The sequence below is a fragment of the Theropithecus gelada genome, chromosome 6 (genome assembly GCF_003255815.1).
Source record: "Theropithecus gelada isolate Dixy chromosome 6, Tgel_1.0, whole genome shotgun sequence".
NCBI classification, from domain to species: Eukaryota; Metazoa; Chordata; class Mammalia; order Primates; family Cercopithecidae; genus Theropithecus; species Theropithecus gelada.
Window position 1 is genome coordinate 68,448,627 of NC_037673.1, and position 27,955 is coordinate 68,476,581.

The following is a 27,955-nucleotide window of genomic DNA, read 5'->3' on the forward strand; positions in this document are numbered from 1 at the left end:
TGTCAGGTTTGTCAAAGATCAGATGGTTGTAGATGTGTGGTGTTATTTCTGAGGCCTCTGTTGTGTTCCATTTGTCTATATATCTGTTTTGGTACCAGTACCATGCTGTTTTGGTTAGTGAAGCCTTGTAATATAGTTTGAAGTCAGGCAGAGTGATGCCTCCAGCTTTATTCTTTTTACCTAACATTGTCTTGGCTATACAGGCTCTTTTTTGGTTCCATATGAAATTTAAAGTAGTTTTTTCTAATTCTGTGAAGAAAGTCAGTGGTTGCTTGATGGGGATAGCATTGAATCTATAAATTACTTTGGGCAGTATGGCCATTTTCACGATATGATTCTTCCTATCCATGAGCATGGAATGTTTTTCCATTTGTTTGTGTCCTTTCTCATTTCCTTTACCAGTGGTTTGTAGTTCTCCTTGAAGAGGTTCTTCACATCTCTTGTAAGTTGTATTCCTAGGTATTTTATTCTTTTTGTAGCAATTGTGAATGGGAGTTCACTCATGATTTAGCTCTCTGTTTGTCTATTATTGGTGTATAGGAATGCTTGTGATTTTTGCACATTGGTTTTGTATCCTGAGAATTTGCTGAAGTTGCTTATCAGCTTAAGGAGACTTTGGGTTGAGACGATGGGGTTTTCTAAATATACAATCATGTCATCTGCAAACAGAGACAATTTGACGTCCCCTTTTCGTATTTGAATACCCTTTATTTTTTTCTCTTTCCTGATTGCCCTGGCCAGAACTTCCAATACTATGTTGAATAAGAGTGGTAAGAGAGGGCATCCTTGTTTTGTGCTGAATTTCAAAGGGAATGCTTCCAGTTTTTGCCTGTTCAGTATGATATTGGCTGTGGGTTTCTCGTAAATAGCTCTTATTGTTTTGAGATACGTTACACCAATACCTAGTTTATTGAGTGCTTTTAGCATGAAGGGCTGTTGGATTTTGTTGAAGGTCTTTTCTGCATGTATTGAGATAATCGTGTGGTTTTTGTCATTGGTTCTGTTCATGTGATGGATTACATTTATTGATTTGCGTATGTTGAACCAGCCTTGCATCCCAGGGATGAAACTGACTTGATCGTGGTGGATAAGCTTTTTGATGTGCTGCTGGATTTGGTTTGCCAGTATTTTATTGAGGATTTTCACACTGATGTTAATCTGGGATATTGGCCTGAAATTTTCTTTTTTTGTTGTTGTGTCTGCCACGTTTTGGTATCAAGATGATGCTGGCTTTGTAAAATGAGTTAGGGAGGAGTCCCTCTTTTTCTGTTGTTTGGAATAGTTTCAGAATGAATGGTACCAGCTCCTCTTTGTACCTCTGGTAGAATTTGGCTATGAATCTGTCTGGTCCTGAGCTTTTTTTGGTTGGTAGGCTATTAATTACTGCCTCAATTTCAGAGCTTGTTATTGATCTATCCAGGGATTCTACTTTTTCCTGGTTTAGACTTGGGAGGGTGTATGTGTCCAGGAATTTATCCATTTCTAATAGATTTTCTAGTTTATTTATGTAGCGGTGTTTCTAGTATTCTCTGATGGTAGTTTGTAATTCTGTTGGATCAGTGGTGATATCCCCTTTATCATATTTTATTGTGTCTATTTGATTCTTCTCTCTTTTCTTCTTTATTAGTCTTGCTAGCAGTCTATTTTGTTGATCTTTTCAAAAAACCAGCTTCTGGATTCATTGATTTTTTTTGAAGGGTTTTTCGTGTCTCTATCCCCTTCAGTTCTGCTCTGATCTTAGTTATTTCTTGTCTTCTGCTAGCTTTTGAGTTTGTTTGCTCTTGCTTCTCCAGTTCTTTTAATTGTGATGGTAGAGTGTCAATTTTAGCTCTTTCCTGCTTTCTCTTGTGGGCATTTAGTGCTATAAATTTCCCTCTAAACACTGTTTCAGCTGTGTCCCAGAGATTCTGGTATGTTGTGTCTTTGTTCTCATTGGTTTCAAAGAACTTATTTCTGCCTTAATTTCATTATTTACGCAGTAGTCATTCCGGAGCAGGTTGTTCAGTTTCCCTGTAGTTGTGCAGTTTTGAGTGAGTTTCTTAATCCTGAGTTATAATTTGATTGCACTGTGGTCTGAGAGACTGTTTGTTATGATTTCCATTCTTTTGCATTTGCTGAGGAGTGTTTTACTTCCAATTATATGGTCAATTTTAGAATAAGTGTGATGTGGTGCTGAGAAGAATGTATATTCTGTTGATTTGGGGTGGAGAGTTCTGTAGATGTCTATTAGGTCCGCTTGGTCCAGAGCTGAGTTCAAGTCCTGAATATCCTTGTTAATTTTCTGTCTCGTTGATCTGTCTAATATTGACAGTGGGGTGTTAAAGTCTCCCAGTATTATTGTGTGGGAGTCTAAGTCTCTTTGTGGGTCTCTAAGCACTTGCTTTATGAATCCGGGTGCTCCCGTATTAGCTGCATGTATATTTAGGATAGTTAGCTCATCTTGATGCATTGATCCCTTTACCATTATGTAATGGCCTTTGTCTCTTTTGATCTTTGTTGATTTACAGTCTTTTATCAGAGACTAGGATTGCAACCCCTGCTTGTTTTTGCTTTCCATTTGCTTGGTAAATATTCCTTCTTCCCTTTATTTTGTGCCTATGTGTGTCTTTGCACGTGAGATGGGTCTCCTGAATACAGCACATCAATGAGTCATGAGTCTATCCAATTTGCGAGTCTGTGTCTTTTAATTGGGGCAGTTAGCCTGTTTACATTTAGGGTTAATATTGTTATGTGTGAATTTGCTCCTGTCATTGTGATGCTAGCTGGTTATTTTCCCCATTAATTGATGCAGTTTCTTCATAATGTCGATGGTCTTTACAATTTGGCATGTTTTTGTAGTTGCTGGTACTGGTTGTTCCTTTCCATGTTTAGTGCTTCCTTCAGGAGCTCTTGTAAGGCTAGCCTGGTGGTGATGAAATTGCTCAGCATTTGCTTGTCTGTAAAGGATTTTATTTCTCCTTTGCTTATGAAGCTTAGTTTGGCTGGATGTGAAATTCTGGGCTGAAAAGTCTTCTCTTTAAGAATGTTGAAAATTGGCTCCCACTCTCTTCTGGCTTGTGAGGTTTCTGCCGAGAGATCTGCTGTTAGTCTGATGGGCTTCCCTTTGTGGGTAACCTGACCTTTCTCTCCGGTTGCCCTTAACATTTTTTTCTTCATTTCAACCTTGGTGAATCTGACAATTATGTGTCTCGGGGTTGCTCTTCTCGAGGAGTATCTTTGTGGTGGTCTCTTTTTTTCCTGAATTTGAATGTTGGCCTGTCTTGCTAGGTTGGGGAAGTTCTCCCAGATAATATCCTGAAGAGTGTTTTCCAACTTGATTCCATTCTCCCCATCACTTTCAGGTACACCAATCAAATGTAGGTTTGGTCTTTTCTCATAGTCCCACATTTCTTGGAGGCTTTGTTCATTCCTTTTTATTCTTTTTTCTCTAATTCTTGTCTTCATGCCTTACTTCATTAAGTTGATCTTCAGTCTATGATATTCTTTCTTCCATTTGATCGATTTGGCTGTTGATACTTGTGTATGCTTCACAAAGTTCTCTTGCTGTGTTTTTCAGTTCCATCAGGTCATTTATGTTCTTCTCTAAACTGGTTATTCTAGTTAGCAATTCCTCTAACCTTTTTTCAAGGTACTTAGGTTCCTTGCATTGGGTTAGAACATGCTCCCTTAGCTAGGGGAGTTTGTTATTACCCACCTTCTGAAGCCTACTTCTGTCAGTTTGTCAAACTTATTCTCCATCCAGTTTTGTTCTCTTGCTGGTGAGGAGTTGTGGTCCTTTGTGCTTGAAACCCGGGGCCCTGCTAGTTCCCTGCTGGAGCACCCGAGGGAATCTCCTGGTCTGCGGGTTGCGAAGACCATGGGAAAAGTGTAGTATCTGGGCTAGAATGCACCATTCCTCAGAGCACAGTCCCTCATGGCTTCCCTTGGCTAGGGGAGGGAGTTCCTCAATGCTTTGTGCTTCCTGGATGAGGCGATGCCCCGTCCTGCTTCTGCTCGCTCTCCATGGGCTGCACCCACTGTTTAACCAACCCCAGTGAGATGAGCTGGGTACCTCAGTTGGAAATGCACAAATCACCTGCCTTCTGCATTGATCCCGCTGGGAGCTGCAGACTGGAGCTGTTCCTATTCAGCCATCTTGTCAGCTGCCCCCTTACTGGGTTTTAAGAGTTTTTTGTGTATTTTGGATGACAATCTTTTATCAGATGTGTCATTTGCAAATATTTTCTCACAGTCTGTGGTTTGTTTTCTCATTCTCTTGACATTGTCTTTCAAAGAACAGAAGTATTTAATTTTAAGGAAGTCCAGCATATCCATTATTTATTTCATGGATTTTGTGTTTGGAATACCTTTGGTATTGCAGTGCCTTTAGATATTGTGTCTAAAAAGTCATCACCATAGCCAAGGTCTGGTGTATTGGAGTGCCTTTAGATATTGGAATGCATTTACATATTCTAAAAAGTCATCATCATACCCAATGTTGTCTAGGTTTTCTCCTATGTTGTCTTCTAGGGGTTTTATAGTTTTAAGGTTTACATTTAGGTCTGTAATACATTTTGAGTTAATTTTTGTGAAGGGTGGAAGGTCTGTGTCTGGATCCAATTTTTTTTTTTTTTTTTTTGCATGTGAGTGTCCAGTTGTTCCGGTACCATTTATTGAAAATACTATCTTTGTTCCATTGTATTGCATTTGCTCTTTTATCAAAGATCAGTTTAACACATTTGCTCTTTTGTCAGAAATCAGTTTACTGTATTATGTGAGTCTATTTCCGGGCTTTATATTCTGTTCCATTGATATATTTGTCTGTTTTTTGGCCAGTAGCACACTCCTTTGATTTACTGTAGCTATTTTTTTTTTTTGAGATGGATTCTCTGTCACCAGGCTGGAGTACGGTGGTGCTGTCTTGGCTCACTGCAACCTCCGCCTCCTGGGTTCAAGTGATTCTCCTGCCTCAGCCTCCCGAGTAGCTGGGACTTACAGGCACATGCCACGACGCCTAGCTAATTTTTGTAGTTTTAGTAGAGACGGGGTTTCACCATGTTGGCCAGGATGGTCTTGATCTCTTGACCTCGTGATCCACCTGCCTCAGCCTCCCAAAGCGTTGGGATTACAGGCGTGAGCCACCATGCCTGGCCTTTTTTTTTTTTTTTTTTTTTTTTTAAATACTTTTAAGTTCTGGGATACATGTGCAGAATGTACAGGTTTGTTCCATAGATATATATGTGCCATGGTGGTTTGCTGCACCCATCAACCTGTCATCTACATTAGATATTTCTCCTAATGCTGTCCCTCCCCTAGCTTTATTTTTTTTCTTTTTATTTATTTATTTGTTTTTGAGACAGGTCTCGTTCTGTCTCCCAGGCTGGAGTGCAGTGCAGCCTCCACCCCTTGGGCTCAATCAGTTCTTCTCCCTCAGTCTACTGAATAGTTGGGACTGTACACATATGCCACCATGCCCAGTGTCTTTCAAAGTGACAGTACCTGGTTTTTTTTTGTAGAGACAAGGTTTCACCGTGTTGCTGAGGCTGGTCTCAAACTCCTGTGCTCAAATGGTCTGCCCACCTCTGCATCCCAAAGTGCTGGGATTTTACAGGCATGAGCCACTGTTCCCCGCCTGATTTATTGTAGTTTCATAATAAGTCTTGAAGTTGAGGAGTATCAGTCTTCCACCTTTGTTCTGCTCCTTCAGTATTTTGTTGACTCTTCTAGATCTTTTGCTGTTTTCAGTTTTTTTTTTTTACTATTACCAAGTAATGTTGCCTTGAATAGTTCTGCACATATGTCCTGGTATGCATATATATACATTTATATTGGGTATATACTCTGGAGTGGAATTGTGAGGCCATAAAGTATATGGATGTTCAACTCGAGTGACTAATACCAAAGAATTTTCCAAGGTGGCTGTATCAGTTTACACCACCTTCCATCCTTGTTTGAGATTTCCAGTTGCTTTATGTTCTTATCAGTTCTTGGTATTGTCAGTCTTTTAATTTTAGCTTTTTTGATAATCGTAGTATCTATCTCATTGTGACCTTAATTTGCATTTCTCTGGTGAGTAATGGGATATGTTTTTCTTTTTCTCTCCTCACAGCGTGTCAATTATGTGAATTATTGAAATTTGGGTGTTAAATCAATTCCCCATTCTTGGTCTAAGCACAATTTGGTGGAGATGTGGTTATTCGTTTTATATGTTAGTGGATCAATTTGCTGCTATTGTGTGTGCAATTTTTACATCTATACTTGTGAGTGAGATTGGCCTGAACATTTTCTTTCTCTAAGTGTCCTTGTTAGGTTTTGGTATCAAAGTTTGTTGGCTTCATAAAGTGAATTGGGGAGTATATCCTATTATTGTATTTTCTGCAAAAATTTTTGTAAGATTATTGTTTTTTCCTTATGTATGTAATAGAATTTTCTGGTAAAGCCATCTGGGCTTGAAATTGTCTTTGTAGGAAGGTTTTAAATTACATGTTTAATTTCTTTAATCATTACAGGACCATTCAGATTTTTTAGTTCTGTGAGTTTGAAAAGTTTTATTTTTCTATGAATGTCTTAATTTTATCCAAACTTTAAGGTTTATTGCCAAAAATTTATTATTATTATTGTTGTTATTTTTGAGACAGGGTCTCACTCTGTCATCCAGGCTGCAGCCTTGACCTCCTGGTCTCAAATGATCCTCCCACCCCAGCCTCCCAAGTAGCTTGGGCTATAGGGATGCACCACCATGCCCAGCTAATTTTTGTATTTTTTTTTGTAGAGATGAGGGTTCACCAGGTTGCCCAGGCTGGTCTGAAACACCTGAACTCAAGTGATCCTTCTGCCTCAGCCTCCCAAAGAGTCGGGATTACAGGCATGAGCTGTTGCACCTGGCCTGATTTCTATATGTTACACTTGGTTGATACGCCTTTTGAGTCTCTTAATCTATAGCCACCCACCTCCTTACCTTTTGTTGTTGAAGAAACCAGATTATTTGTTCTAATAGGGCCCCATATCCTGGAATATGCTAATTGCATATGTATAGTTTATTAAATATCTTCCTTTATCCCTGAATTTCCTAAAAATTGTCATTTAAATCTAGCAGCATGATCAGATTCTATTCAGTACTTTTTTTTTTTTGGACTGAGTCTCACTCTGTCACCCAGGCTGGAGTGCAGTGGCATGATCTTGGCCCACTGCAACCTCCACCTCCCAGATTCAAGCGATTCTCCTTCCTCTGCCTCCCCAAGTCGCTGGGATTGCAGGTGCATGCCACCATGCCCATCTAATTTTCACCATGTTGGCCAGGCTGATCTCAGACTCTTGACCTCAGGTGATTCCCCCCGCCTCAGCCTCCCAAAATGCTGGGATTACAGGCATTAGCCACCGCGCCTGCCTCTAGTATTTTGGAAAAAATACTTCTTAGGTGGTGATGTGTACTTCCACCAGAGGCATATATTATCCAAATATAACTGTTTTGTGATGTTAGTGGCCATTGGTGATGATAACCTAGATCTGTTATTTTATTAAGGATTTGCTTTCATTTATATTTTTGCTGGGTATGGAATTCCAGTTGGTAGATTTTTTTTTAATTAAGTTTTTTTGAAGATCGTTCCATTATCTACAGTTGAGATGTTAGCTATCAGTCTAGTTACTGGTTCTTTGAAGGTAACATTTGGTGGTGGGAAGAGTTTGGTTGCTTTTAAAATATCTTTATTTTGTTCTTTCTCTTTTTAATTTTCAGCAGTTTTTACTATAATGTGACTACGACCAGATGTAATTGTTTTTAAACAATTTATCCTCTTAAAGTTTGTTGGGCTGCTTGGATCTGTGGTTTGATATCTTTTATCAGTTTTGGAAAATTCCCTGTTATTATTTCCTCAGATATTTTCTCTAACTCATTCTTTCTCTTTACTCATTTATTGGACTTTTCTTGCTTTGTCCTTTACATCTCTTCACATTCTTTTTTGTCTTTCCGAACTTTAATGTTGGATAAATTATTCTCATCTATCTTTTAATTAACTAAATCTCTTTATTTTTTTAATTTTCCTTTTTTTTCCATCTCCCTTTTATGGTATAAATCTCAATATAGAATATCAAATCAGCTGCTAAACCCCATCCAAGGAGTTATTAATTTGGTGGTTGTATTTTCTAGATCTGTAATTTGCTTTTTTTTTTTTTTTTTTTCTTCTTTTGGAGTCTCTACTTGAAGGGCATGGGATTTTTCTATGCTCTCTACCTTTACTGGACCTGAACTCTTTTATTTTTGTCTCCCTTACCCTGTGAGGCTGAGAAAAGCTGTTTCATTTCTCAACTGATCAGTGACCTCTTTTGGATACCCTCCAGGAAGAAGTTGCCCCACATACCTGACTGACTTGTCTGGATACCCTTCTCTTGGATCTTTATTCTTAACTGCTCCTTAAGTTTTTTAATGCTTTTCAGTTACCTTGCCTCCACCCTCAACTTACCATGTTTTCTAAATTTTCCTCAGTGAGAAAAGTTTTTGTGTCAATAATCTGATTCGCTATTACAGGTTAAGTATCCCTTATCTGAAATGCTTGGTACCAGAAGTCTTTTAGAATTAGGATTTTTTCAGATTTTGGAGTATTTGCATATATATAACAAGTAATCTTGGGGGTGAGACCCAAGTCTAAACTTGTAATTTGTTTGTTTTCTACACACCATATACTCACAGCCTGAAGGTAATCTTATACAATATTTTAAATATTTATACAATGTTTTAACTATTTTTCTTTTTCTTCTTCTTTTTTTTTTTTTTTTTTTGAGACAGAGTCTCGCTCTGTCACCCAGACTGGAGTGCAGTGGGACGATCTTGGCCCACTGCAACCTCTGCCTCCCGGGTTCACACCATTCTCCTGCCTCAGCCTCCTGAGTAGCTGGGATTACAGGTGTGTGCCACCAAGCCCAGCTAATTTTTTTGTATTTTTAATAGAGACGGGTTTCACCGTGTTAGCCAGGATGGTCTCCATCTCCTGACCTCATGATCTGCCCACCTCAGCCTCCCAAGGTGCTGGGATTACAGGCGTGAGCCACCGTACCCGGCCTATTTTAATAATTTTTCTACATGAAACAAAGTTTTGACTGAATTTTGACCATGACCTGTCACGAGGTCAGGTGTGGAATTTTCTGCTTTTGGCATCATGTTGGTCCTCAAAAAATATAAAGATTTTGGAGCATTTCTGATATTTTGATTAGAGATGCTTGCTTGTTTATTTATTTGAGGCAGAGTTTCACTCTTGTTGCCCAGGCTGGAGTGCGGTGGCATGATCTTGTCTCACTGCAGTCTCTGCCTCCTGGATTCAAGCGATTCTTCTGCCTCAGCCTCCCGAGTAGCTGGGATTACAGGCGCCCACCACCATGCCCAGCTAATTTTTGTATTTTTATTAGAGATGGGGTTTCACCATGTTGGCCAGGCTGGTCTTGAACTCCTGACCTCAGGTGATCTGCCGGCCTCAGCCTCCCAAAGTGCTGGGATTACAGGCGTGAACCACCATGCCTGGCTGATGAGGTATGTTTAATCTGTACTGGAAATTGAACCTCTTTACCCTGCTGTTAAACTTACCCATTGATATACTAACAAATATTAACTTTTTTGGATGAACAAAGTATTACTCTTGTAGTAATAGTATTTTAAAATGACAGAAGAGCTTAAAGGAGCAGGAAAGAGTCACAGTACCATCAGTGAGAGGCAGTTACTGTTAATATTTTGTTTTTGTTAGAGAGCTGGTTTTTGTGCAGATTCGGTTGGGGAAGAGTTTGGAGATGAGTTTAGATATTCTGAGTTTGAAGTGGTTCAAATATCTTAATTATGTTTGGGGTAGTTGGATATTGAACAGATGGGTTAGTGCAAGAGCAGTGTGAAGATCTGGATTTAGAAATTAGAAGCAGAAAGTTAGTTGGACCAATCATAGTAAATGGAGGGATAATGGTGGTTGTAGAATGTTCCCCTATTAAGGGTAGCACACATTGAGAAGAGCCAGGCGAAAGGTAAAACTGTAAGTTTTGTAGTGTTAAGAAGGCTATACAGGCTGGGCGCGGTGGCTCATGCCTGTAATCCCAGCACTTTGGGAGGGCAAGTGGGGCAGATCACAAAGTCAGGAGTTTGAGACCAGCCTGACCAATGTAGTGAAATCCTGTCTCTACTAAAAATACAAAAATTAGCTGGGCATGGTGGCAGGTGCCTGTAGTCCCAGCTACTCGGGAGGCTGAGGCAGGAGAATCACTTGAATCTGGGAGGTGGAGGTTACTGTGAGCCAAGATCGCACCACCGTACTCCAGCCTGGGTGACAGAGCCAGACTCTGTCTCAAAAATAGAACAAAAAGGAGGCCATACAAAATGTATATTCTGTATTTATAGGTGACATGTCTATAGGATAATTTATATCTTTTAGAATTCTGTATTTAATGGCTATGGATGTTTTTTACAGAATAAAATCTCATATGCTAAATGGTAGTTATATAAAACATAGTATTCTAGTGTGAAATATTTGCTAATATTTTAGATCTGATCACAAAATAAATTAAGCCATGAATGAAGTTCAGGATTTCAGACCTGATGATTCGTATTTAATTTTGTGCAAATGACTGTCATTAATCTATTGTTCTATTAAATGTGCATCACAGTGTTGAAGAATAATAAAACTAAGTACAAGGAAGTATTAAATACAAATGACACACTTATCACAGTGAATCAGCTTACAAGAAGTAGCACTCTTATATTTCCTGTTCAGATAAGCATTGGTACTAAAGATAAAAAGAGTTGTGACTCCATTAAAATTTTTTCTGTGGCTGAGCATGGTGGCTCATGCCTATGATCTCAGCACTTTGGGAGGCTGAGGTGGGAGGATTGCTTGAGCCCTGGAATTCCAGATCAACCTGGGCAACATAGCGAGACCCCATCTCTACAAAAAAATACAAAAATTAGCTGGGTGTTGTGGGGCATGCTTGTAGTGCCAGCTACTCAGGAGGCTGAGGTGGGAGGATTGCTTAAGCCTAGGAGGTCAAGGCTGCGGTGAGCTATGATCATAGCACTATACTCCAGCCTGAGTGACAGAGCAAGACTCTGTCTCAAAAAAATTTGTGTGTGTGATATAAATTATTTTAGTTCTGTACCAGAAAGAACAGTTAAAGATAGGCCAGCAATTCATGACTACATATATGTACTTATTTTTAACATGTCATTTTTGAGGTATCTTTTTGTTTTTGCATTTTTAATTGTATTTTGATAACTTTGCTGTTTTTGGTCACTAAACAAGAGATATTATGATGTGGATATTTGATTTAACAGAGCTACCATAGAGGAGGCATACTCCAGGTCAATGACAAAACTAGCAAAATCTGCAAGCAATTATTCACAACTTGGGTGAGTTAATTTCTTCCTCTTTTTCAATGTTCACTTAGGCAGAGTTCTTGAGGATTCTAAGTTCCTATTGAGGACATAACAGTTCAAAAGCATAGTAAAATATATGCTTATTTTAAAAGTATCTGTGAATATTAATATATTCTTCACTTGATAGAAAATATAATTGAACTTGCGGAATCAGTCAATGTAGTCAAAAGTAATCAAAAGTAAATGAAATTTATTTTTTCCCTTTTTAAAAACTACTTAGTCATTCAATAGTGTTTGAGGTTATAAATATTATCTTATGCACATGCAGTGTATTTATTCTGGTTGGCTGTTAAGTTCATTTAAATTCTGAGGTAGTTTAACAGTGATCTTTAAAAACTCACTTAAGATAAACTTTATTGAAATGATTAAGATGCATTAAAAATGTCTCCTGTGATTTTATAGACTGTCATTAGATCTTCCTTTAAAAAATTTGTATTAAAAAATGTGTTCCTTGAAAAATGAAAATAATTAATACATTTAAAATGAGATGTGCTCATTGCCATAACAATTATGGAAAGAATAATTATCTAAAAATTGGACTTTTGAGTGTTTAAATTCACAGAAACTTTATTTTTGATAAAGCATTTTAAATAGAATACTAAATTGAAGTTTGATAACAGTTAAATTTTAACAATAGACGGTGATAGGCTTCTGATACAAGTTTAAACAACTAAATCAACTCAGAAATTAATATAATTAAGAGGAGTAAGAGTTGTGAGAGTGTAATTAACCCATTTCTATATTCCTGAGGTCCAAAAATATAACCAATGATAAAAATAACCAATTTAAAATAACCAGTGATAAAAAAATTCAAGGTCAGTCCGTCAATCATTTTATTCAGTATTTAAGTTTCATCTTTTGCCCAAATAAGGTTGCCGTATATACCACTATTGTTTCCATTGGTTCCTTGTTAGAACCGTAATTTTTTTTTTTTACTTTTAATAAGTTATTCCCATATTTTTTATTTTCTTAGAACATTTGCACCAGTATGGGATGTATTCAAAACATCTACAGAGAAATTAGCAAATTGTCACTTGGATCTTGTTAGAAAATTGCAAGAATTAATAAAGGAAGTTCAGAAGTATGGAGAAGAACAAGTAAAATCTCATAAAAAGGTATCAGTTTTTTTTCTTGTTAAAGAATTGATTGGTCAGATATTGAATACTTTACAGTTCAGTCATTTTGATGAATCGTTTCATACTAAACAGACTAAAGAAGAAGTTGCAGGAACTCTGGAAGCTGTCCAAACCATTCAGAGCATAACTCAGGCCCTCCAGAAATCCAAGGAAAATTACAATGCCAAGTGTGTAGAACAGGAGCGTTTGAAAAAAGAAGGAGCTACACAAAGAGAAATAGAAAAGGTAATCATGATAAAATAACGTATCTGTGGTTTCAAAGCACCTTGACATACAAAATTGCATTTAATATTTAGATCAAACTCAAAATTATCTCATTTTAAAGTGAAGACACTGTGCCTTACAGTCCTAGTGATTTACCCAAGTAAAACACAAGATTTGTCAAGTATGTTGTCTGTGGTCAATAGGTTAGCAAGCACATTAAAAAACAATGATTGATTTGAGACGGTGTTTTGCTCTCGTTGCCTCGGCTGGAGTGCAGTGGCACAATCTTGGCTCACTGCAGCCTCTGACTCCTGGGTTCAAGTGATTTTCCTGCCTCAGCCTCCCAAGTAGCTGGGATTACAGGCGCATGACACACCACATCCGGTTAGTTTTGTATTTTTAGTAGAGATGGGGTTTCACCATGTTGGTCAGGCTGGTCTCGAACTCCTGACCTCAGGTGATCCGCCCGCCTTGGCCTCCCCAAGTGCTGGGATTACAGGAGTGAACAACCATACCCAAACAAAAAAACAATGATTTTTAAAATGTTAGTGACACATTTTCAGGATATTTTTGTAGTAATATAATTGATGGGGTAATTACTTTGTGTAAAATTTAACCATGAGGTAAAATTGTTTTGAAACAAGATTTTGGTATATTTAGAAAGATATAGGTACTTGCACATAATCTTTAAACTTGTGTTGTGGTGATTTATTGCTGACTTTGAGCACATTTATGTAGCATTGTGGTAAACCACAACCTTTTCTTCCATTTATGTTTTAATGGAAAGTGGCTTTTTTATTTCTCCTTTCAAAACAGTTTAACCATTTACTTATTTGATGTGGTATATCTCACTTAAGAATGAGCCATGTGGAGCAATAATTTTGAAAGCTTTGTAAAACGTTTGAAATATCCGGTAAAAAAAGAAAACCAAAGTGTACCAATAGTATGATTATGACTGTAAAAGAGCTGTGTATTTATATACTTTTACATGTTTAAATGCACAGATACTTTATTTTTGATGAAGCTGTTAAACGGAATAATAGTTTTACGTTGAAGTTTGATAATAGAGTTAATTTTTAACAATAGATGGTGATAGAAAGCCTTCTGTTACAAGTCTGAGTAACCAAATCAACTCAGAAATTAATATCATATAATTAAGAGGGGCTGTTAAAGACTTGTGATAATGTAATTAATTCATTTCTATATACCTGAGGTCCAAAATATTTTAAACAACTAACCAATGAAATATGATATATGACTATACATGGGCAAAAAACTAGAAGGGAATGTGGAAAAATGAAAATAGGTGATTTAGAATTTGGAGCAATAAGGCACATGATCTCAGGACCTTCTGGGGACTGTGTCACAGATGAAAAAAATGAATTTGGAGCAATATATTGTTTATAATAAATAAAAATTGGATTTGTATAGTAAAAATTGGGAGGGGTAAAAATGAGACACAGTAAATTCATGGTTTGAAAACACCCTCTGCTTCAGACATAGCAATTATGAATAAAATATAAAAAGGGACAACAAAATAACAGGGTCCAAAAAGAATAATATTTTATCTCTGTGGACCAGAATAGAAGAGAAATCCAAAATGGCACGTAGAGATTGATTATGCAAGCTGTTGAACTCAAAAGTCCTAAAGTGGGCAGTGGAATTTGGCTCTTATGTGGCAAAAGGGACTAAAAGCTCCCCTCTTGGGATGAGGTACAAAGAGCCTGACTCATTGCCTAAAACTATAGATAGGGAGAAAAGAAGGCTCTTGGGTTGCTGACAAGAACTAAAGCCTTATTGGAAGTTGGGGATTTAGGGACACAGATACAGAGACACAATCCTGACTTGAAATCAAGCCAAAGAACCATTTCATGACGATTTTGGCCATATCTACAATATTCTTGCAGGGAAGTAATTAAAAATTACTTTCATAAGACTGAAATGAAATTGGGGCCTTGGAGGGGTGGCAGGAGATAACCTGAAAACTGCTTGGGGATGGGTGAGCATAAAGTGTAAAGCATAACACAATTCTAGGAGGTACTGTTTATGTTTTATTCTATGAATGTTCAGCAGTACTGATGGAGGGAGAGAGAGAAAAGAGGGCAAAATCCAAAAAAAAACTCTTCTGAATGAGCAAACAACCAAAATTGTAGAGCACACCTAAGAAATCTAATACTAGAACAACCAATAAATTCAATAATTGGAATAAGAATTTACTCCAGATGAAATTTAAATTTATAAAAAATGAACAAAAACGATATGTCTTGAGGATGTTCAAATAAACATAAACTTACATTAAAGAAGATTAAGAAATTAAACGTAATGGAACAATCTACTAGATAGAAAAAAACCCAGCTAATTAGAAAACTTAGAAATGAAAAATATGGTTATTGAGCTTTTTAAAAAGCAATAGAGAAAAGAAACTTTAGACTTGATAGAGTCAAAGAATGAGTTTTGAAGATAGTATGGAAGGACCTTACCCAGAGCATAGTAGGAGAAGCAAACGTTACCAACATTCATCTAATACTAATTTCAGAAGGAAAAAAATGGAGGAGATGGAGGGACAAGTAATATTTGAAGAGTAAACAGCTCAAAATGTTTCAGAATTGAAGAAATTCAAGAGCCCTCATATTGAAAGTACATTGTAGGTATTAAGTAGGTTAAATAAGTTCAGACCTAGGCCTCAGAGAAAAAGAAAATGGAGGTATTTTGTTTTTCCTTATATGAAATCAGAATGCATTTTTAGTTGATGGTATTGTATAGTCATGGTTGATAAGATAGCATTTATGGTGTAGTTTAATTGCCTGTGCAAACTTCGTTGCATAATTGGACAGCTACAATGCTTTGATATTTCAGTTAACAGACCATTTAAGGACCATTTGAGGAAGTAATGGCTTTGATTATAGTCTGAAAATCTTTTAGTGACACTTTTGGTAAGATCAAGTGCTTGGAAGAAAATCTGAAGATAATAATGGAGCACTTTAAAGAAATGGTCTGTCAACTGACAAAAACAAGCAATGGGGAAAGGATTCCCTATTCATATAGGGAATAAATGGTTGCCTATAAATGGTTCTGGGATAGCTGGCTATGCAGAAAATTGAAACTGGACCCCTTTTTTACGCCATATACAAAAATCATCTGCAGATGGATTAAAGACTTAAATGTAAATGTAAAACTCAACACTATAAAAACTCTGGAAGACAATCAAGGCAATACCATTCTGGACATAGGAACGGGCAAAGATTTCATGACAGAGACACCAAAAGCAATTGCGACAAAAGCAAAAATTGACAAATAGGATCTGATTAAATGTAACGGTTTCTGCACAGCAAAAGAAACTATCAAAAGAGCAAATAGACAGCATGTAGAATGGGAGAAAATGTTTGCAAACTATGCATCTGACAAAGGTCTAATATCCAGCATCTGTAAGGAACTTAAATTTACAAAACAACTCTATTAGAAAGTGGGCAAAGGACATGAACAGAAACTTCTCAGAAGAAGACATACATGCAGCCAACAAGCATATGAAAAAAGCTCGACATCACTGATGATCAGAGAAATGCAAATCAAAACCACAATGAGATACCATCTCACACTAGTCAGAATGACTATTATTAAAAAGTCGAATAAGAGATGCTGGCAAGGTTGTGGAGAAAAGGGAATGCTTATACACTGTTGGTGGGAGTGTAAATTAATTCAGCCATTGTGGAAAGCAGTGTCTGGCGATTCTTCAAAGAGCTAAAAACAGAACTACCATTCACGCCAGCAATCCCATTACTGGATATATCCCCAAAGGAATATAAATCATTGTACCATAAAGACACGTGCATGTGAATATTAATTGCAGCACTATTCACAATATCTAAATGCCAATCAGTGACATTTGATAAAGAAAACATGGTGCATATTCACTGTGGAATACTATGCAGCCATAAAAAATAATGAGATTATGTCTTTTGTGGGAACATGGATGGAGCTGGAGCCCATTATTTTTAGCAAACTAATGCAGGAACAGAAAACCAAATATTGCATGTTCTCACTTATAAGTGGGAGCTAAACAATGAGAACACATAGAAAGAGAGGAACAACAGACACTGGGACCTACTGGAGGGGAGAGGGTGGGAAAAAGGAGAGGATCAGAAAAAAATACCTATCAGTTACTGTGCTTATTACCTGGATGACGCATAAGCTGTGCACCACACCCCTGTGACACACAGTTTACCTGTATAATGAAAGTTCATATGTTCCCCTGACCTAAAATAAAAGTTAAAAAAAGGAAATGCTTTGTCAGTAAAGAGAAAACTCAAAATAATTTGAAAGAAATAATCATAATACATGTAAATATATTAGACTCCTGGCGTGGTTTGTTTTCTGTTGCTTATGACAGAATACCTGAAACTGGGTAATTTTTTTTTTTTTTTTTCTTGAGACAGAGTCTCACTCTGTCACCCAGGCTAGGGTGCAGTAGTGGCGTCTCAGCTCACTGCAACCTCCAACTCCCGAGTTCAAGCAGTTCTGGTGACTCAGCCTCCCGAGTAGCTGGGATTACAGTTGTGTGCCACTTCGCCTGGCTAATCTTTGTGTTTGTAGTAGAGATGGGGTTTCACCATGTTGGCCAGGCTGGTCTTGAACTCCTGACCTCAAGTTATCTGCCCGCCTTGGCCTCCCAAAGTGCTGTGAGCCACCATGTCTGGCTTGAAACTGGATAATTTATAAAGAAAGGAATTTATTTTTTGCAGTTATGGAGGATGAGAAGGACGTCCAAGGTTGAGGGGCTACATCTAATGAGGGCCTTCTTGCTGGTGGGGAGTCTGCTGAATTCTTAGAAGGTGCAGGACCTCATATAAGGGGACTGAGTGTGTTTAGGTCTCTCTTCCACTCCTTATAAAGCTGTCAGTCCTATTCCCATGATAATCCATTGATTCATGAACCCATTAATCCATTAATAGATTATTTATGAGGGCAGAGCCCTCATGACCGAATCAGCTATTAAAGGCCCCACCTCTCAGTACCGCCACATTGGGGATTAAGTTTCATAAGCATTCAAACCATAGCAGCTCCTCTAATCATAGATCAATTGTCAAATTGAAAAAAAAAAAATCCTGTTGGCCAGGTGTGGTGGCTCATACCTGTAATCCCAGCACTTTGGGAGGCCAAGGCGGGCAGATCACCTGAGGTCAGGAATTCGAGACTAACCTGACCAACAGGGCGAAACCCCTTCTCTGCTAAAAAGACAAAAATTAGCCAGGCGCGGTGGCGGGCGCTTGTAATCCCAGCTACTCGGGAGGCTAAGGCAGAAGAATCGCTTGAACTTGGGAGGCGGCGGTTGCTGTGAGCCAAGATCACACCACTGCACTCCAGCCTGGGCAACAAGAGCAAAACTCTGTCTCAACAAAACAAAACAAAACAAAATTCCTGCATGTATTTCATATAATGGGACACAATACAGTAGTTTAAATAAATATTACTCTTGCACAGAAAAGGGGAAAGAATAGATTGAGTCTTGAAGCTAGGTGATGGATTCACGTTAAAAAAGAATGACTGTATTAACGTGAGTAAATGTAAATGTAAAAGGCATAATGAACAAGAAAAAGTTTCAAAAGGATTTGTAGAATTTGATGCCTTTTACATAACCTTTAATTCTCTGTAAAGAAAAAAAAGCTATTGACTCTGCTTTCCCCCCTTCCTTCCCCCTTCATCCTTGCTCCCTCCCCTACTGTCCCCTCTCCCAATTATCCTTCCCCTTCCCTCCTGGTCTCTGAGGACCCAATCCTAGCCCGAGGTGTCTTGGCCCACAACTTTCCGGAAGCCGTCGGTGCCGCTCCCAGCCCACGTGGGCCCCCTCAGGCTGCACATGCCTGTCTGCCAGCTCCCGGTTCCGCTGGGCTTTCCAAAACCTTGCCAGGGGTCACTTTCTGAGCCGCTTGCTCCGTGCCCCTCTCTGCAGCCTCTCCTGCCACTCAGGGCTGCCGTTCCCCCTCCCGGCGACGGGGAGCTGACGCAGCTGTGCCGCGGGGGGGCCCCCTGGGGCCGGTGGTGCCCGCAGTGTCAGGGTCATCAGGATGGTGCGGACGTGGTGTCTGCTGGGGCTGCGCAGGTTCGTGGCCTTCGCCAACAAGCTCTGGAGCTTCTCCACCGTTTTGTGGTGGCAGATCTGCACGGTAATTCAGCAGCAAACTGTTCGATATGATATCCTCCCCTTATCTTCTTGTCCCGGAATCGGTTAGGTGAAGAGGAATATCCTCGTGCTGGATCCGGATGAGACGCTTATTCACTCCCACCATGCTGGGGTCCTGAGGCTCACAGTCCGGCGTGGAACGCCTCCTGATTTCATCCTCAAGGTGGTAATAGACAAACATCCTGTGCGTTTTTTTGTACATTAAAGGCCCCATGTGGATTTCTTCTTGGAAGTGGTGAGCCAGTGGTGGGAGCTGGTGGTCTTTGTAGCAAGCATGGAGATCTATGGCTCTGTTGTGGCAGATTAACTGGACAATTAGCAGAAGTATTCTTAAGAGGAGATACTACAGACAGCACTGCACTTTGGAGTTGGGCAGCTACATCAAGCACCTCTCTGTGGTCCACAGTGACCTCTCCAGCACTGTGATCCTGGATAACTCCCCAGTGGCTTACAGGAGCCATCCAGACAAGGCCATCACCATCATATCCTGGTTCAGTGACCCCAGTGACACAACCCTTTTCAACCTGCTCCCAATGCTGGATGCCCTCAGGTTCACCGTTGATGTTCGTTCGGTGCTGAGCCGCAACCTTCACCAGTATAGGCTCTGGTGACAGCTGCTCCCCCTTCACCAGAGTTAGAGTTGGGTGGAAGGGGAGGGCAAGCCCTTGGGATGCTGTTTGATGCCCTATCCAATGTGAGGATTGCCTGGGCAGGGTTTGCCCCTCCTACGCCTCTCTGCCCTGGAAGCCCTACACTCCACTTGGAGTCTGGATGGATGCATGGGCCTGGGGCCCTGAAGCAGCCTCACTCTAACTTTGTGTTCACACTCCATGTGTAAATGGAGTTCAGGCTGGGAGACAGGCGGAGGCCTAGGAGAACTAAAACAATGTTTGTGGTGGAGAGGCAGGACTGGCCAGAGCCACAGATAGACGGTGATCCAGGAGGCTCAAAGAGAAGCCAAGTCAACTTTGTTACGATTTGATTTTTTTTTCTGAACTCTTGTACAAAATTGAAAAAAAAATGCTCTTTATATACAAGTAAAGTATTAGGGACATGTATGGGGACAGTAAACAATAAGCACATGATGGAAATTACCTGTGGGGAGAAAGTAAGGGGAATGGGGCTGGAGCTGACCATATTCAAAATAAAATAATTACTTTAAAAAATGTAAGTCACAGGAGCAGTTTACTCTTAGTAGATACTATAACATTCATGCCCAACAGTGAATTAGTATGGGTATCATATCGTTAATGCAAATATCTATGATCTAAATTAGTTAAAACTTTCCAAAGGGTTAAAGTACTGCTGGGTTAAAGTACTGTTCTGTTTTGTGAACCCCAGTGGGCTTACCATAGTACTTAATATGCCGTGACCACTCAAAAAATATATGGTGACTAGAGATTACACATAAATAAATGATTCTGAGTCTTTTCATATAAACCAAAACAAGTTTAATGTAATGATTTAGATGCAATTAAAGGACTTTTTTTTTTTTCTAGAGATGAGGTCTCATTGTGTCACCCAAGCTGGAGTGCAGTGGTGGTATGATCATAGCTTACTGCAGCCTGGAACTGCTGAGCTCAGGCGATCACCTCACTGTCTCAGCCTCTCGAATAGCTGGGATCACAGGTGTGAATCACCAGGCCCAGCTCATGATTTCTTTTTTATTAAAATATTGAGCAGGAGTGGAGCATGTAGTTGTGTCCAAGGGTTGTGAGTTGGCTAAAATTCACCCTGTGCTTCACAGGGATGGACTTTGGTGGGATGGACTACTCAGAGGAAGGGGTGCTTTTTTCTAATTGGTCTCCTCAGAGATGGCATCTCTGCTTGTGATATTAGATATTGTTAGTGGGTTCTCTGCTTTGTAATATATTTTGATCCAAGTCAGTTATTTTGGCCTATCATAAGGTTTTTATTAACATGAATGTAGATTGTTTTAAAAGTCATAGATCTTTGAATAATTTTTTTGTGACAATATAAATACTATAGCTGTTATAACATAATTTGGTTATCATCTCATTCGCTCATTCACAGGCTTTTTTTTTTTTTTAAGATGGAGTCTCACTCTGTTACCCAGGCTGGAGTGCAGTGGCACAATCTTGGCTCACTGCAATCTCTGCCTCCTGGATTCAAGCGATTCTCCTGCCTCAGCCTCCCAAGTACCTGGGATTACAGGCATGCGTCACCATGCCCAGCTAATTTTTGTATTTTTAGTAGAGATGGGATTTCACTGTGTTGGGCAGCCTGATCTTGAACTTCTGATCTCAGGTGATCCGCTGGCCTCAGCCTCCCAAAGTGCTGGGATCACTGGTATGAGCCACCACACCTGGCCACAAGCCTTTATTTTTATAAAACACCACTTAGTAGGTACTCATGTTTGTGGACTATTGACTAAGTACTTATTTTATATGTGTATACTGGCTTCATGGATTGTACTATAAAAGTCATAGGCACTTAAAATGTTTTTAGTAGTATATTAATAAATGTATAATGCTAAGGAAATGAACAAAACTTAGATTTGTTTTATTATCATAGGTAGTGTATTAAAGCCACTCTTGCTTATGAGAAGAAAGTAGCTATTACTTTTAAAGCACAGTTTCCTCTTAAGAACAAATGCTGCAACTTCCCTTTTATTTTAATTAATTAGTGAATTAATTAACTAGTGAATTAATTTTTCAAGACAGGGTCTCTCTCTGTTTTCCAGGCTGGAGTGCAGTGGCACAATCACGGCTTACTGTAACCTTGAACTCCCAGACTTGAGTAGTCCTTCCACCTCAGCTTCCAGAGTGGCTGGGACTACAGGCATGTGCCACCATGCACAGCCAATAAAAAAAAAAAAAAAAAAAGATTTGTAGGCCAGGCATGGCGGCTCATGCCTGTAATCCCAGCACTTTGGGAGGCCGAGGCAGGTAGATTACCTGATGTCAGCAGTTCAAGACCAGCCTGGCCAACATAGTGAAACCCCGTCTCTACTAAAATACTAAATTAGCTGGGTGGGTGGTGGATGCCTGTAATCCCAGCTACTTAGGAGGTTGAGGCAGGAGAATCTCTTGAACTGGGGAGGTGGCGGTTGCAGTGAGCCAAGATTGCGCCACTACACTCCAGCCTGGGCAACAAGAGTGAAACTCGGTCTCAAAAAAAAGGCTGGGGGCAGTGCCTCACGCCTGTAATCCCAGCACTTTGGGAGGCCGAAGCAGGCAGATCACCTGAGGTCGGGACTTTGAGACCAGCCTGACCAACATGGTGAAACCCCGTCTCTGCTAAAAATACAAAATTAGTCAGGCGTGGTGGTACATGCCTGTAATCCCAGCTACTTGGGAGGCTAAGGCAGGAGAATCTCTTGAACCTGGGAGGCAGAGGTTGTGGTGAGCCGAGATCGTGCCATTGGACTCCAGCCTGGGCAACAAGAGTGAAACTCCATCTCAATAATAATAATAAAAAAATTGTAGACACAAGGTCTCGTGTTGCACAAGCTAGTCTCAAAATCCTACTCTCAAGCCATCCTCCTGCTTCGGCCTCCCAAAGTGGTGGGATTAGAGGCATGAGCCACCACACCTGGCCCAACTTCGCTTTTAATAATGACTTTACAAAAGTTGTCACCTTTTTTTTTTTTTTTTTGGAGACGGAGTCTCGCTCTGTTGCCCAGGCTGGAGTGCAGTGGCTGGATCTCAGCTCACTGCAAGCTCCACCTCCCGGGTTCACGCCATTCTCCTGCCTCAGCCTCCTGAGCAGCTGGGACTACAGGCACCCGCCACCTCACCCGGCTAGTTTTTTTGTATTTTTTAGTAGAGACGGGGTTTCACCGCGTTAGCCAGGATGGTCTCGGTCTCCTGACCTCGTGATCCGCCCGTCACGGCCTCCCAAAGTGCTGGGATTACAGGCTTGAGCCACCGCGCCCGGCCAAGTTGTCACTTTTTTATGATGAGGCCATTCACTTTCTATAATTCTACCCTAAGAATTTATAGCATTACTAACAGCATAATATGTTATTTAGAAAGTTGTTTTGACTTAATAATTTAGTATTGTGTAGCTGTTTCTTATGAAAGATGTGTCTTGCTTTCAAAAAATATACATGTTTCTGGTGGGACATGGTGGCTCATGCCTGTAATCCCAGTGCTTTGGGAGGCCAGGGTGGAGGGATCACTTGAGGCTGAGAGTTTGAGACCAGCCTGGGCAACATAGTGAGACCCCATCTCTACAAAAGGTTTTTTAAAAAATTAGTCAGTGTGAGATTGCGCCATTGCACTCCAGCCCAGGCCTACAACAGCAAGACTGGTGGTGCATACCTGTTGACCTAACTACTCAGGAGGCTGAGGCAGGAGGAGGATTGCTTGAGTCCAGGAGGTTGAGGCTGCAGTGAGCCATGATTACACCACTGCACTCCAGCCCAGATGACAGAGGAGTGAGATCCTGTCTCCAAAAAAAAAAAAAGAAAACAAATTTATTTATTAGTGCTTCTTTTGTCAGTTTTCTAAGATGCTTCTCTATTTCTTTTTTCTTTCATTTTTTTTTTTATCCCTATCATCTTGTATTAAAGATGCTTCTTAAAGTTGATTTGTAATTTCCTTAAGATTCTGTCTCTGGCATGTCAATTTTACCTTTCAAGAGTGAGAGCTAAGCTGGGCATGGTGGCTTATGCCAGTAATCCCAGCACTTTGGGAGGCCAAGGCAGGAGCCCAGGAGTTCAAAACCAGCCTGGGCAACAGTGAGATCCCATCTCTACAAAAAAAGAAAAAAAATTAGCCAGGCATAGTGGCACGTGCCTATGGTCCTAGGTACTTGGAAGGCTGAGGTACTTGAGCCCAGTAGTTTGAGGCTACACTCTAGCCTGGGTGACAGAGTGATACCCTGTCTCAAAAAAAAAAAAAAAGAAAAGAAAAAAAAAAAGCTGATTGAAAAAATATGTTAGAACTTAAAAAGAGGACCTTCTTTCTTCATACTTGCAAATAAGAAATAAAATTTTATAATTTCCTGATATCAGAGGGTATGCTTCATAAAACTTCTTTGTTTAGAATTTTGATTTAGATCCAGCCGTTAACCTTTGAGATAAAGATAATAGTTTTATAGCCAGAAGTAGTGAACAAATAAGTGCTGAATGTATAGACCAGGATTTATGAAAATATGCTGGTGTAAAAGCCTTAATAATTTTATCCCTCTTGACTCAGTAGAGATTTGAGTAGCAAAATTAGTTAGAATTCTAGAGACTACTTGAGTATAGGAAGATGAAATTATTCAGGATCGTCCCTCCATCTCTTAAAGGCCTATAATGTTTGATGCATAGTGTTATAAAATAATTACTTTGTTTATGCTTTAGAAATACATGTCTTTTATAGGTAGTAATGTTCCTCCATGTAGTCATCCTTTATTTCCATTAGGTTATAAATTTCTTGTTAGTGAGAACCTATCATTGTATTGTCCATAACACAGCATATATATTTACTTGGAAAATAATCATAGCAAAATATTATTTGAATTCTTCCACTTCATTAATATAATAAAATTAGTTTGAGTTTCTTTTAGCTATAGGCTTTATAATAGATGCTTTTTAAAATGACTTATTCAGATATTTTTCTGATTTGCTGTTATATTATGAAGTGATACTTTGCATGCAACAGTAAATAAATGTTTAGTTCCTAGCCTATCACCGTGCTGGAAACTATTGAAGTTATTAAAGGCTAAATATATGTTATTGTTTCTGTCTTTAAGAAGCTTTGTTTTTCTTGGAGAGCCAAGGTATATTAAATAGTACAGAACAAGAAGTTAGAGAGAGGGTTGAATGGTAAGTTGAGAAGGTGTGGTATCTTATTTTGTACACAGTCTATCAAAAGAAAACCTGCTAGGTGTTTGTCTCAAAAGAAATTGCTAGTAAAAGAAATTTATTTTTTATAAAGTAATTTATTTCACACAGTCTTTCCCATTATATTTTATTTTTATGGTTTTTTTTTTTTGTTTTTTGAGTCAGGGTCTCTGTTGTTCAGGCTGGAGTGTGGTGGTGCTATCATAGCTCGCTGCAGCCTTGAACTCTTGGGCTCAAGTGATTCTGCCTCAGCTTCTTGAGTAGCTGGGACCACAGGTGTGTGCCACTGTGCCTGGATAATTTATTTTATTTTATTTTATTTTTGGAGAATGGGGTCTCACTCTATTGCCCAGCAGGTTTCGAACTCCTGGGCTCAAGCTATTCTCCGCCTCTGCCTTCCTAAGAGCTCGGGTTACAGGCATGAGCCACTGCACCTGGCTTAGTTTTTAAAATTTTTTACTGTATTTTATTTTTTAGTTTTTAAAATTTTTGTGGAGACAGGGTCTTACTTTGTTGCCCAGTCTGGTCTTGAACTCCTAGCCTCAAGTGATTCCTCCTGCCTTGGTCTCCCAGAGTGCTGGGATTATAGGCATGTGCCACCATGCCCGCCCAGTAAATTACTTTTAAAAGTATAGGCACAGTCATTATAATTAGGTATTTTTGGAATTTTCCAATTTTATGGGTCTCCTTTTGACTTGTAAATATCTCTATTAGGAATGATTACAACTTGTCTTTATCAACAGCTGGCATATAAATTATTAAGCAATAATTTAATGAGCAGCAGAGAAAAAGAAAAAAGTAGGTGTCAGGATGAGGTATTAGGAACAAGCAAAGAAGGGGCTTTCAGTAGGGTTACATCATTTTGCTAGGCTGTGTCATTAAAAATCACTCTGAGTCCCAGTACAGTGGCTCATGCCTGTGATCCCAGCGCTTTGGGAGGCCTAGGCGGGTGGATCATTTGAGGTCAGGAGTTCAAGATCAGCTTGGCCAACATGGTGAGTGAGACCCCATCTCTACTAAAAATACAAAAATTAGCTGGGCGTGGTGGCTTGCACTTCTAATTCCAGCTACTTGGGAGACTGAGGCAGGAGAAGCGCTTGAATCCAGGAGGTGGAGGTTGCAGTGAGCCAAGATTGCACCATTGCACTCCAGCCCGGGCCACAGAATGAGACTCCATCTCAAAAAAAAAAAAAAAATCACTCTGAAGACTGTAGGTTGTTTAATTGCTCTTATACTTACTGAAAATACAGGTATTAGAAGAACAAACTTAAATTTATTTGCATAAAAAAATGCAAAAGGAAACCCGGATTAAGCATGCCATTGTAATTGTTTTTAAAATAAATTCTAGCAAACTTGGTTATCTGGGTTTCTTGCGAAGGTACTCGGTAAACTCTGTGCATTTTATTTAGCTGTTATGTATTTGAACAGGGGCAGGATATTAAAGGATTCCAGTATAGTAACTGGTATAAAATAATGTCAGCTGTGTGAAACTGGGAAAAGAGTAAAACAAGAATCTATAGGAGCAAACTGGAAATTTGTTACAGGTTTTAGTCACTTTCACTAGGGATAGACAGCTCAGTACAACTCAGTAACTCAGTTATATCTTTATATAACAGCAAAATATGATGATATGTTTTCTTGATGACATTTCTTGTTAGAAACCATAATAAAAGCAGGCACTATTTATTTTTAAATTTAACTGTATGCCAGACCCTGTTCCAAGAATTGTATATAACTACATTTCATTACTACCACAACTTGAAAAAAAAAAGGTGATATTGTTCCCTTTTTAGGAATGAGAGAACTGTATAAATTTCTAAGACAAGGTCAGGTGGGTAGTACAGTGCTGAGATTTCACTTTCCTTGGTTTCAGTTACCCACTGTCCAATACAGTAGAATATTTAGAGAGAGACCATATTTACATGATGTTATTACAGTATGTTGTTATAATTGTTATATTATTATTAATCTCTTACTGTGCCTAATTTATAAATGAAACTTTATCATAGTTATGTATGTACAGGAAAAAAATGGTATATAATATAGAGTCTGTACCATCCACGGCTTCAGACATCCACTGGGATCTTGGAATGTATTCCCCATGGATAAAGGGGCAGTAGTGTAAATGGCAGAGGCAGAATTTCAATCGAATTTCTTCTGGCTCCAGAATCAGCTTTGTTTACATTTCATGGTAAAGTGGCATCCTATATTCTTTAAGAAGGCAGGAAAGTACATAACATATATACTTAATATAGTATAAACAGTTATATTTTAGAGAGAGAACAAAGTTGCTTGTTTAGGGAGTAGGACTATATGTACCTCTTAACCAAGCCCAAACCCCAGGGTAAACCCAGTTTTCTCTTTGTAGTTTTTGTTTTTAGATTCCTGATCGTGGCTAAAGATAATTACATATTGGTACTGGTCAGCTTTAAACAAATTAAGTATTTTACAGCTTTCCTTGGACCTCAGTGGCACTTGGCAATACTTTTACTCATCTAGTCATGACCTGTTGCATCCTCCACAATTACAGCTGGAAACTTTTTTTGTTCTCCTTAAGCTCCCAACCCTACCCTACTGTTTCTCACTCATACCAGACCCATCTGTTACCTAGTCAAGAAAATGGGGATTTTTATATCTTGAAATCCTACAGCTTGTCTTTCTTTGATCTCCTTTAAACTCTTATTTAGTCCAACCACATCCTTCCATCTTCCTGTATACAAGTTTATCAGGCCTTTGAGAATATCAAGCTTCTTGATAGCTGTGTATATGCTTCAGCCTACAAACTATACATAATCTTTTCCTTTCTCAGATGCCTGTCTTCTTATAATTTACCTTAACTTCTGTGGCTGTGTTACTTTATTCCAATTTTGTTTATGTATAGGTTATACAGTACTGCTTAATATTTTTTAAATTAAATAAGTAACTTTTATAAAACCAGAACTATATTATTGTAACAGTTTTGTTTTTTAAGTCTTGAAAAAATAGGCAAAGATTAAAAACAAGTTTCTGTATTTGCTGGAGCATAATGGAAGCTGAGAAACATCAAGGAAAACAGTCTTCACAGCTTTCGAGATCGGTTTATAGTATTTAATCAGACATTGAATGAAATATATGTATGCTGTGAGGGAGGAAAATTCACAGCTGCGAAAAGGAGTGTCAAGCGGGTTCTGGTGGTTTTGTGACATTTTTGTATGTTGTCTGGAAGTTTCTCTCCAACACTGTGTTAACATATCTTAGTAACACTGTAGCGTTATCATGTA

At 39.0% G+C, this 27,955-nt stretch overlaps 1 protein-coding gene and 1 pseudogene across 2 annotated transcripts in view; both read left to right on the forward strand.

Moving 5' to 3' along the window:
- Window positions 1–27,955, forward strand: part of FCHO2 (FCH domain only 2) — a 136,165-nt gene that overhangs the window by 18,586 nt on the left and 89,624 nt on the right. For both annotated transcript variants that reach the window (XM_025388618.1, XM_025388617.1), the window contains exons 3-5: window positions 11,279–11,353; window positions 12,354–12,495; window positions 12,589–12,741. In XM_025388618.1, the coding sequence (XP_025244403.1) occupies window positions 11,279–11,353; window positions 12,354–12,495; window positions 12,589–12,741 (370 nt within the window). The remainder of the gene's footprint in view (window positions 1–11,278; window positions 11,354–12,353; window positions 12,496–12,588; window positions 12,742–27,955) is intronic.
- On the forward strand, window positions 18,783–19,882 carry LOC112626507 (annotated as a pseudogene).